Raw genomic sequence first — 12,237 nt, forward strand, 5'->3', positions numbered from 1 at the left:
TACTTATATGCTTAGATTTATTTCTGTCAGCTTACTCTTTGTACTTGCCTTCAAAATCCGTGGAGGTCTGAAATTTACCCTCTTTGCAAATCTTTACTCTGTCTTCTGGCAAAAGATACAAGACTTCTTGGTCAGAGACAAAGGAGATTATTATTCACAGCTATAGTAGTTGTCTAAGTATCACTAATTTGCCAATTCCAAGAACCCAATTTCCAGAGCACTGTGAAAACAGCTTGGTAAGGTTAGGCAGACTTACTACTCAGAACTAAAGAATAGGCTCTTCAAGCTCAGGATGCATTTCCTATAACACAGCCCACCATATGAGCAGGTTTTACCAAGTCACCTTCATAATACTCTGTGATAATTGGGAAATTGGTATTCTTATATGTTTTATTTGCTGGAATTCATGTTGTGATCATTTGTTTTCTCCACTGGGACATTGGACACATAAGCTCTTCTGAGGTGGCACTTTATTTGGAGAACTCTATTGCTGAATAAACTACAGGAATGTCTTTCTAGAAGACATTGGGATTTACTTCTACCAGATACATTAGGGATTAATAGGAATGATTTGACAATGACATTAATCTCTTAACTTGGAGATTTCAAGTAAGAAATATTTATTCAAATATATTGAATAGGTATATGAAAACCTACACTAAGTGAATGCCTGAGATTTTCATTTTTCATGACAGATGTTGTATTGATTGACCTATCCCAGAATCCTATATAAATCAGTTCTTTTCATCTTGTTTTACATGGATTATTTCTTCTAATGCATTCCTTGATATCTGAGCAGACTTTATGGGATCTAATTATGTTTTTTATACTTAGATAGTTATACAAAGTAGTTGAGTCCATTTTGACAAAATCATACACATGTGGAATTTTATTTCAATGGGTGTCGGGGTTTCCAGGACCCCCGGCCTCGAGCACGGTCAAGATGGCCCCTGGCACTGAGCCAAAAGCGGCCAGCTATACAGTAAACAACCAGCGAATTCCAATGATTGGCTAGTTAACGATGTGATTAGAGCATGCCCCCCTCGTTTACCTATTCTATACCTGCAGCTGTCCGCGTGTTTACCTCGTGTACTCTCCCCTGATTGGTTGAAGTGTATATAAGCTTGGTGGGTGGGGGAGTAAGAGGCAGAAGCTGAAGCTGGGAGGGCGCAGAAGCTGGGAGTGAGAAGAAGCTGGGAGTAAGAGCAGAAGCTGAGAGCAGAAGCTGAGGGCAGAAGCTGAGAGCAAAAGCTGAGGGCAGAAGCTGAGAGAAGAAGCTGAGAGAAGAGGCTGAGAGTAGAGGTAGAAGCGGAGAAGCGGAACGACCGGAGCAGGCGAGAGTTAAGTGGAGGGAAAGAGAGCAAGAGAGAGAAAAGAGAGAAGAAACTGAGGGTAGGAGTAGAAGCTGGGAATAGAGGCGTGCAAGCAGGCGAGAGCCGAGCGGGAGAAGAGTGAAGTGCAGGAGAGGGAAAGACAGCGAGAGAAAGGGATAGTTAAGAAGGAAAGAAAGGAAGACTGTACGCAATAAACTTCCAAAGCTTCAGACGTTTGTCATGTCTCTCTCTGCGGGCAGAGGGAGCGCGATAAATGGGATCTAAGTTTTTTGCAGAGGTCTCAATTTCTCACTTTACAAAGGTACAACATAAGTCAAAAAGTGGGCAGAGAAAGTCAATCCCCCCTAGAAAAGTAACAGAACCCAAATAGTCATTCTTCTGCACTTTGGATTATCATTTCAATTTAGGCTTCTGGAGATTTATTTTAAATAATTTTTAAAGATTATGACAATGTTTGACAACCTAACTTTGAAAGAATTTATTATTAATAATCACAATTATTGAAAAGCTCTACTATATAGCATTAAGGATTAAAATATAGTTTTAAAATTTGGCAACAATACAATAATGAGCTGCTTTATATTTATCTCTTCTGAGAAGAAACAGACCAAAAAAAATCTACTACCATTTCCTTATTAGTCATAATCCTGAAAGAATTAATTTATTTCACTTATACCACAGAAATTGGTTCTATCTATATATCTACCTTTATTTCATTTTGACCAATAGGTATATTATAACAAAAAACTATAGGGTTTATAATGTTATGTTATTCATGAGAATTAACTTCATTTGTTAAAGTAACAGCACTCTTACTATGGTATATGAGGTGGGCATTAAAGTATTATTTGTCACAGAAAACCATTTGTTAAAATGGCATTCACCGCATTAGATTTTGACCTATAAGTCATTGATGTTTTTTTCCTCATGACTTACTCTTCAGTTACCACATGATAATAAAAAGCAGCACATTTTAACTTCAATAGAAAATAACATTTGAAAACATATTACATCAAAGTGACATTTTCCTATGAAATTCCTTATACCAATGTTAATATAATAAATGTAATCGAGATTTACCAGTGGTGACTCTGTAGTTTTAGAATCTTCAAAGTTTGGTCTCTCATGAAGGTTGCTAGAGTCCAAGGATTTTTTGGTGTGTTGAGATAATTTCTCCTCAACAGAAGATTTATCTAAATGTATATTTGGCAAGGAATCCCTCCTCTCAAGTGATATACAGGAATCATCAAACTTTTGGTTACTTTCTGTATCTATCTGTTTCTCTTTGAAATGTCTTTTAAAAGAGTTGCTTTCCCCTGTTTTTTCAGTGTTGAAGTAATAATCATCAGGATCCATAACGTTGTCAAAATCTATATTTGAAGTTCCTGTTTTTGAAAACACATATTTACAAAAGATTCAAATAAGTAAATTGATTTAAATGTTAATAAAATAGAAATTTTGTGATAAAAAATTTACCAAGAAGCTTTATTTTATCCACATTTATTTACTTATTGTTTCAGCATTAAAATACTTTTACTATGCCTATGTTCATAAATGGTAATCATAATTTACCTATACAGCCAAAAATTAGTAATGTGGACTAATGGAAAGAGGCAAGATGTTACTGTGCAATGAAATCTTGAAATTGATGGGAAGTTTAATTTCAGCCTGTAGTTCAGTTCCCATTTCCCCATCTCTTCTAAGACTTCCCTACTACAATTCATGACAAGTAATGCAAAAAAGCCATTGTCCACATTTTTCCTCTTTTCTCTAGCATGTTTAGTGATAAGGAGAGGGCAAAGGGAAATCTACCCGATAGAAGGACCCCAGAAGTTGGAGGCACTGAAAATGTGTAGCCAGGACACCTGCCTCTAGAAAGTGACAAAATAAGCAAATGATATTAGTCACCCACCTCATTATGTCTGCTTTAAATAAATCACTTGGTTTAAGATAATTGGTTTTCAACCTACTGCACAATGGAATCATGTGAAGGTGCTCTTTAAAGTTGACCGTGTATGGGCCTGACCCCAAACCAATTAAATCAGACACTGGAGTGAAATCAAGCTCTGGCCTTTTTTTCCTTCCCCTATAAGATTCTTCTGGTGATTATAATGCACAGTCAGGGTGGTGAAACACTGGTTAAAACTTTCTGAGGAATGAAAATTCTTTAATAATTTTTGCATTCCTTTCATTATAAATAAAAATATATATGCTATTTTGGGATTGAATAGAACTTTATCTGCTTATTTCTTAGTCTCTTTCCAAAATAAATATCTCTATAAATAGACTACCTAAAAGAGTAGAGGCTTTGACTAAACTGCTTTCTCCATTAATGCAAATCATGTTTTACATCCCAAAGGGCTTCATGGTTATGATCAAATGTTTACATAACATGGTAGTTACACATGGTATGTAGAACTTTCACTTCTGACTACAACAGTTCTTAAATATCACTAATATTGTGAGAAATAAATACCTTGTACATCACAAAAATAGTTTTATAAGAACATTATTTTAAAGGTATTAAATCATACCTCTACAATATTATACTTCTCTGTTAAAATTATCTGGTTTTTTAAAAAATTATCTGATTTTTCAGAAGAAAAAGATACCATTTCTTACGTTGAAATTTCTACAACTACCTTCAATAATATTTTAAGATTGCAAAATTCTACTACTGTCATTGCCATTGAAAAAGTGTAAAAAAAAAAAAAAAGCCTTTTAAAGATCTTTAAAATGCAATGCAAAAAGCCTTTTTAATAATTTTGGAAATGCAGTATAGCTTATTTAACTTAGTCTATTCATTGAAAGCTATATTGTGTTATGAATATTATGTGCCTTGATTCAATATTCAATAACCAATTATTCTTCTTAATCGCTTAGGTTGAAGGAGAAAAATCATATCACCATAGCAAAGCATTAAGTAAAAAGCATTTGACAAAATCCAATACCCATTCATGATAAAAACTCTCAGCCATCTGAGAAGAGAAGGGAACTTCCTTAATTTGATAAAGAACATCTCAAAATCTCTTACCACTAACCTCAAACTTAATAGTGAGAAACTAGAGCTTTCCTGCTAAGATCAGGAACAAGAAAATAATATTCCCTCCTTCCATTCCTTTTCATCATTGTAATGGAGGTTCTAGTTAATACAATAAGATAGGGAAAGTAAATGAAGGTATACTAAATGATAAGGATATCTGTCTTCATTTCTACATGACATGATTGTCTATGCAAAAATCTGAAAGCATCACCCCAAATCATGCTTGAACTGATAATCAATTACAACAAGGTTGCTGAATATAAGATTAATGTATAAAAGTCTATCACTTTCCTACAAACTAGTAATGAATAAGTGGATTTAAAATTGAAAACTCAAGATTATTTATGTTAGCAACTCCCCATAAATGAAATACCTAGATATAAATCTAATAAAATATGTATAAGGTCTATAAGAAAAAAATTACAAAGTTCTGATGAAAGACATTAAATAACTAAATGGAGAAATATTTCATGTTTCTGGATAAGAAGATTCAATATTACAAATATGTCAATTCTTCTCAACTTGATCTGTAGATTTCATGTCATCCCAATAAAATTCCTAACTTAATTGGTGACCATTGACACATTCATTCTAAAGTTTATATGGAGGGGCAAACAAACTCCAAAGAGCTAACACTTTATTAAGGGAAGAGCAGTTAGAGGGCTGACACTATCCTACTTCAACAGTTACTATAGATATACAATAATTAGCTTGATATTAGTAAAAATAGATAAAAAGATCAATGGAAGAGATCAGAAGACCCAAAATAGATCCATATAAATAAAGCTAAGTGATTTTTGAAAAGGAGCAAAGACTATCTGCTGAAGATTGTCTTTTCAACCAATGATGGAGGAACAACTGGATATCCACCCAAGAAAAAAATGACCATGGACACAGATCTTACAACTTTCACAAAAATTCACTCAAAGACCTATATATAAAATGCAAAACATAGGATAAGACAGAGATGATCTCGTGTATGGCAAAAACTTTTGAAACACAACACCAAAGAAATAATAAGATGAACTTCATTAAAATTTAAGACTTTTGCTCATGAAAAATACTTTTTGGAGAATGAGATGACAATCCACATATTGACAGAAGATATTTGTGAGATGTGTTTGATAAAGGATTGTTACCCCAAAATATAAAGAATTCTTAAAATTCAACAATAACAAAGCAACCCAATTTAAAAATAGACAAAAAATATGAACAGATATATCAATGGAGAAGATAAATAGAAGGCAAATAAGCACACCAAAAATGTTCAACCTCATATGCCATTAGTAAATTGAAAACAAAATAATGAGATATTACTATACAATAATTACAATAGCAAAATTCAAAAACACTGACAACCTCAAATGTTGATTAGGATACAGAACAACAAAAATTCTTGTTGACCACTCATAGGAATGTAAAATGGTGCAGTCACTCTGGTAGACACAGTGGCAATTTCATACAGAATGAAATATATACTTTTGCATAAGATTCAAAAAACTTTCTTCTTGGTATTTTCCCATGAGCTTCAAACTTATGTCTAGTGGGTTTTTACCCACATATGCATGCTCTTAGCAGCTTTGTTAATAACAATTAAAGTTTGGAAGCAACTAAGAGGTCCTTCAATAGGTAATTGGGTAAATAAACTGTAGTACATATACAACAGAATATTTTACAGTGATACAAAGAAATAAGCTTTTTGGTATTAAAGGTTGACAGTGAGAGAAGCTGTGCATATTTTAGGACAAAAGACATATAGGAACTATGCAATTTCTGCTCAGATTTGATGCAATCCAAAATTGGACCTCCATAATAAATTTTTAAAACTATCTGAAGTAGCACTTATTTGTGCCTTTATGTTCACCTTTTTCCCAAAGGTAACTGAAATATCATGTGCTACCTTAGTTTAATAACATTTATCTTCTGGACCATATTTGGAGCCCTATAAAGTTTTTAAGTTCCAAAGTAGGTGCAGTTTATTCTCAGTCATAATGATTCAGAGGATTAGTAGTAGAAATGTCAAGACCAGTGGGATTGACACAAGTCTACTTCTGTTCTCTAATCTTTCCTGCCCGATTACAAGGTAATCATCAGTTTTACAACAGTTATTTTAAAAAATACCCTCTGGTATCTCTCAAAGATTTCATGTAAGATTTATTTATTGTTTTTTATGAAAATTCTAGGTAGATATAATATTGAAAAGGAAACTTCGAAATTAAACGATACCTACATTTTAGCTTTGAAAAGTGAGATCTAAGAAAGTAAACAAAGGTTTCAAGGTGAAACCATGATTTCCTTTCTGGAAAGCAGATAGGAAAGCAAATTCTGACTTGTAGGCTAGGATACTTTGCTGTGATCCTCTAAATGATGATATCACAATCAGGAAAGCAAAACCAGACACTTGCACACAGCATTCTAGAGTCCAAAGGAACTACTAGTAATAACAAGTACATAAATATAAACGAGAGGGTTTACTCAGGTTTTATCTCTTACAAAAAGCTTTATATTAAATGAGAATATTGTGCATTAAACATATATATATATTTAATGCAAGTGAGAACAATAGGTTGCCAGTCAATCTACTGTCACTAAAGGGTCTTTCATGTAATTTCTGAAATGTTAGTTCAGTACAGAAAAATTTTGAGAGAGCCCTATATTATTTTTCAACAAACACTGTTGTCCATCATCTAAGAAGACTCTTTGCTAGAAAACTATATATTTTCAACCAATTGTTTTCAAGTGCTAAATTTTTTGGTTTTAAAATAAACAGAATAATAAGCAAAAATTTTATAGACTGCAGTATCCACTGGTTTTATAACTTAACATTCATTGTTAATAATATTAAGCAACAAGATAAATGTTACCTTTTAAGTTATCTTCACAATATGTGGAGTTGTTTTTCAGACAAAGGTTTAAGAGGTCTGTTTTCTCCTTGTTGAAAACATGATTTTGATAGATATCATTTTCATATGGAAAACTATTCTGCTGATAATCATGCAATGTACAGCTTTCATGTTTAGGGACAAACACAAAAATAGAGTAAAAGAAATGATATTTAAAAGTTCCAGTTTAGTAAATACAAATATAGTGAAGCTTTAATGGTATAGGGTATTTATGTAAATTTAATATTTGTTTTAGCCTTATTTTGGATATAATCTAAACTACTGGTTACTAACTACTATTAAATAAAAGCAATAGGTAACTGGATCAAATTCAACTTCATTACAAAATTTCAATTAAATTTTCCTGTTTCAAAACATTTTGAAATATTTTGATTTCTTACATTCTGTCTTCCAAAGATAGTTATCTTTCAAACTCATAGAAATCTGATGAAATCAAGGTTAACCATATTTTTGTATTTATAAGGGTTAAAAAGTAGTAGATGGTTTTTAGATTTTTAATTTTTGATTATGGTTACTATTTATAAATCTAATTATAACACAGAAATGACTATGAATTGAATAATATATTTAATAATATCTATATTTATGCAAGCTCTACATGTACCATCACAAAGTTCATGGATTATACTTAACCAGAAAGGTCCCCTTTTATCACTTAGAATCCCTAGGAGGAAGATATAGTTAAGGTAATTCTATGAGCTCCTTCAAACCAAAGCTGTAAAACTGCCAAACCATGACAGGGAACTTTCTCTCCTTCTCTCACACTGTACACAGGGGTCAAAGCAAAGACATGTGATAAGATATATAAAATAATCAAATTAGACAGCAGAAATACCATTTTCTTAGCAACAGAGTAATGGAGATAAACCTCTTCTCTGGTGACCAGAAAAGTTTTTTCCTGCCAAAACCCTGCTGCCAAAAGCATATTTATTCCTAGATATCTGAGTCTATGTATCTGAACAAGGAACTTTTTTGGGTCAGAGGGCATCTGTTAGGTATCTATCTGTTGCAAAACACTCAGGAGTCTAAGCTGATCTGAACAAAGAACTGGTACAGGAGCTACTAAATACTAACTTCATCCCACTGTTTACTAAAGATAATACTTTGTAGTAAAAAATATCTGAAATCCTAAAGTTTCAACAGCAAAGGGGGCTGAGGGTGATTTTTAACAAAAAAAGGAGATATCACTTTTCATTTGGAAATGATAAAAATCTACAAAACAAATACAGCATAAACCATTATACTTCATTAATTTAATTTATCATATATTAAATAAAGATCTCTGTAGGAAGTAATCTGTAGTAAGAGAGTTCTTTTAGACTCAATCTAATAATTTACATAACTTTTATTTAGTATTCATAGTAAAATAAAATTTAAAAATCCAAAGAGCATCTTTGGAGAAAAGACTAAGACTTACATGAAATATATCAAGCTCGGTCTACAATTTTAAATGATAATAATTCCTGAATTCAGAAAAATCTACTAAATAATTCAACTGTTAGGCAAGAGTGCAAACCTACCCTTACAATTTTTCTACTGCTGAATGTTGATAAATACTAGCATTATTGTACAAAAATTTAAACATGGCTTCAGTAAAATTCACATTAATGTCACATTTTTATTGCCATGCATTTCTCATTTAAAAAGATAGATTATTGTGTGTATTTGGTTTTTAATAAGCACCCAAAGTGAATTAGAGAGATCTTACCTTGGTTGACTATCTGAATCAGCTAATTCAACTCTGTAAGGCACAATGTCTCCTGGTTCTTCATGTTCCTCTTCATAATTCTTATTAAATACCATTATTCAATATTAGTTTTTCAGTAATTTTATTTATACACTAGTCAGTTTAGTACAAACCTTGAGTACTATGGCTCTGTATACTTAATCCTCTAATTATATCCTGTATCATGTAACTTTTAGGACTAAACAAATCCAACTGTTTTTTATTAAGCTCATTTGAAGTGTCATTTGCTTCCACCAACAATAATAACTATTTTTTATTATGCAACAACTAGCCTAACTATTAAGTAGAATCGTGGCTAAGAGGTTTTTAGTTTTCTGACTGGCATGTCATAAGCTTATTCTGTGCATCAACAATTTAGTGAGTAGCACATGCATGTGTGTGTAAGTGTGTCCAATATCTTAAATTTTTCCTGAGGAGAAATTAAAATGTTGTTTGGCAGGAAAGAAAAAACAAACCCACAGAACTCTCAACACACTGACCTAAAGAAGAAAGCAGTATTTAAACAGGTAGTTTCTGCATCCTAGTCATTTTCTGTGACAGCCATAGCAAGAAAATATGAAGGACAAATGGTAGGTACACTCAGATATGGGATGAACAGAGAGTCAGAAATAGAGTGATGTCATCACAGCCTAAACCTTCGGTCTGGAGCTATAGCTTTGACTAGCACTGGCTCTAGCTGATTCTACTGTGCATTCCAGAGGTTGTATGCATGTTATTATTATGAAAAACCACTTAAAAATTTAAATACTATTTTTCCTTTAAATAGAAAATAATATTAAAGGACACTTAAGAAACTACACTTGAACTCAAATTTTGTTAAATACATGCCATGTAACAAAACTGATCTTTGTTCAAAAGTCTAATAACAAAGAATTAATCTAATCAAACACCAAACTCCATTATGTAAATTAACATAGTGAAACATTTTCTCACCTCCCATTCTGCAGGCTTCCAAAAAAAAAGAAAAAAATGGCAATGCCAATTTAGCTCACAAATTTACTGTCTGCATTTAAGACTATACTGTTTCATTTTTATCAGCAAGTTTAAATTCAAACACTTATAAACTTCTCTTAAAACTGTGCAATGAAAGAAATTTTGTTGATAATAATATGTTGATGTAACTTTATGCTGTGAATTCTGTTTGTTAAGGAATGTTAATGGTCATTATGAACTTACATTATCCAATTCTATTATCGTTAGAGACGGTTCAGATCTCTCTGTGTCTTCTTCCTCTACTGGCCGAAAAAAAGTTGGTTGTTGTACTTTATTCTCTTCAACTAGGAAATAAGATTAGAAAATAATATTATCAAAGAATATATCTTATATGATCATCTCTTTTTTGAAATGATATTATCAATAATAAAAGATACTGTACATACAAAGACATAAATACTGAATTTTCCTAGCTTTTGTGAAATACGTATTTTCTTGGCATTCAATTTTTAAATGTAGCTATTTAAATGACAGCAAAGTAAATCTAGAGAATGGGAAGAAGACTCTGTGATTTTGATCTGGAGATAAGGGGTTACATAGTGCAGTTGAGAATGATACCTCAAAGAGAACCAAAAGCAGGTACTAATTAATGCTCACTGTATGTAAAGTTAAATAATAATTTTGAAAAGATCTCCTCGAGGCTGAACTGACCATTGCTGTCTTCATCATTTTCATTCTGAGAGCACTCTGCTTCACTAGAAGTTCCACGTGGATGTAGGAATGTATCTGGAAGTGTGCTTTGTTGGTCTTGTGGAGTTCTGCAAAACAAAAAAGATGCCACTAAAAAATTAAAATGCATTAGTGAAAACATCCCTGGACAAGATCATGACTTTTTGTCAGAGGAGTATACAATGTTAATGACAAAACCATAACTGTACCTTTAATTCACAGAAGAAAATTATGACTGTGTAGCAAAATCTTAACATATTAAAAAAAACTATTATTTAAGTGGATTGGACATCATAGAGGATTTTAAAATTGCATATCCCTCTGTTTTTTGTTCATGATGAAAATTAAAGTCATGATGGAAGTCAGTATTCTCTCAAGAGCCACATGGAGTCCGTGAAACATGTCATGCTGTTTACAAAGTTAATTTACAAGTATGGGTTTTATCTTACAACCTTGGTATTATGCTGATGAGTTCTAAGGGAACATGAGGGCATTTGTCTAAACTCCAAACACACCAGTAGGTTCCCATGATACGAGTGTGGGGTGCTCTGACTGTGGCATCTATTACCTAATTAACAATGAGAACTGACACAGAAATGAAGCCCAGGAATTCTCAGAGGACAGGAGTATGGGTTTTGTTCTGGAGGATAATCCTAGGTTACTGGGATGAGAGGTCATTTTTTAGCCAAGAATATAAATAGCTGAACAGAACTTTCAGATGATGCAAGCTCATAGGGAGCCCATGGAAAAGGCGGGGCCACATTAATGGGAATTAGTATTAGTACCAATATCAAACTTAAAATGTACCAGGCTCTGTTCTAATTTTGACACATTAAATTTTAGTAGGTATATATTAGATAAACACTAGTATTATCTTTATTTTATAGATGATTAAATCAAGACAAACATGGTGATCCCACTTAAAGTTACAAAGGAACTGAATATACAGGAGGAATTTGAATGCAAGCAACCTGCTTCCTCATGCCCAGGTTCCCAGCTATTTTTGCAGCTGTATTGCCTTTTTCAATGTGCAGAAGCACTAAAATTTTGATAATCTTCTGGTAGTCTATGTTTTTATGCATTTTCTAATACATGTAATATACCTATCAGATAAATACAAAATATTTATGTGTTACTGAGCTTTGTGTTTCAACAGATTCAGTGAGGGTGAGCTCTCTTACATCCATATTAAAGAGTATATAGTCAAAGTCAAAGTGCCATCTGATCACCAGAAACTGCTCTCTAGATTGATGTGAGTCTACTGAACTAATAACTCATCATACATACACAAAAATATACTGTTATCCTGATACCTCTTCATCAAGTGAAAACTTCTCTAATTCTGAATAAAGACCTATATCAAGGATTTATGGAAACTTTATGATGGATTAGAGCTGAATGGATCCTATAAATTTATTCTGAACTCAATGTTTTGCAAATGAGAAAACTTTGATCATGGAAATTTAAGTGATTTGTTGCTGAACAAACAATTAGACAGCCAGTGAAGTAAGTCTGGATTCTCAATATTCAGACCATACCAATAATGCT

The 12,237-nt window shown here is 32.6% G+C and overlaps 1 protein-coding gene across 4 annotated transcripts in view; it reads right to left on the reverse strand.

Moving 5' to 3' along the window:
* The window catches only part of Zbbx (zinc finger B-box domain containing), a 138,922-nt gene that overhangs the window by 48,507 nt on the left and 78,178 nt on the right, over nt 1-12,237 (reverse strand). For 3 of the 4 annotated variants that reach the window (XM_047564471.1, XM_047564469.1, XM_047564470.1), the window contains 5 exons: nt 10,672-10,778; nt 10,204-10,304; nt 8,989-9,068; nt 7,242-7,384; nt 2,415-2,719 (listed from right to left, as the gene is read on the reverse strand). In XM_047564471.1, coding sequence (XP_047420427.1) covers nt 2,415-2,719; nt 7,242-7,384; nt 8,989-9,068; nt 10,204-10,304; nt 10,672-10,778 — 736 coding nt within the window. The remainder of the gene's footprint in view (nt 1-2,414; nt 2,720-7,241; nt 7,385-8,988; nt 9,069-10,203; nt 10,305-10,671; nt 10,779-12,237) is intronic. The other variant, XM_047564472.1, reaches the window with a different exon arrangement.

This window comes from Sciurus carolinensis, chromosome 9 (assembly GCF_902686445.1).
Source record: "Sciurus carolinensis chromosome 9, mSciCar1.2, whole genome shotgun sequence".
Classification (NCBI taxonomy): Eukaryota; Metazoa; Chordata; class Mammalia; order Rodentia; family Sciuridae; genus Sciurus; species Sciurus carolinensis.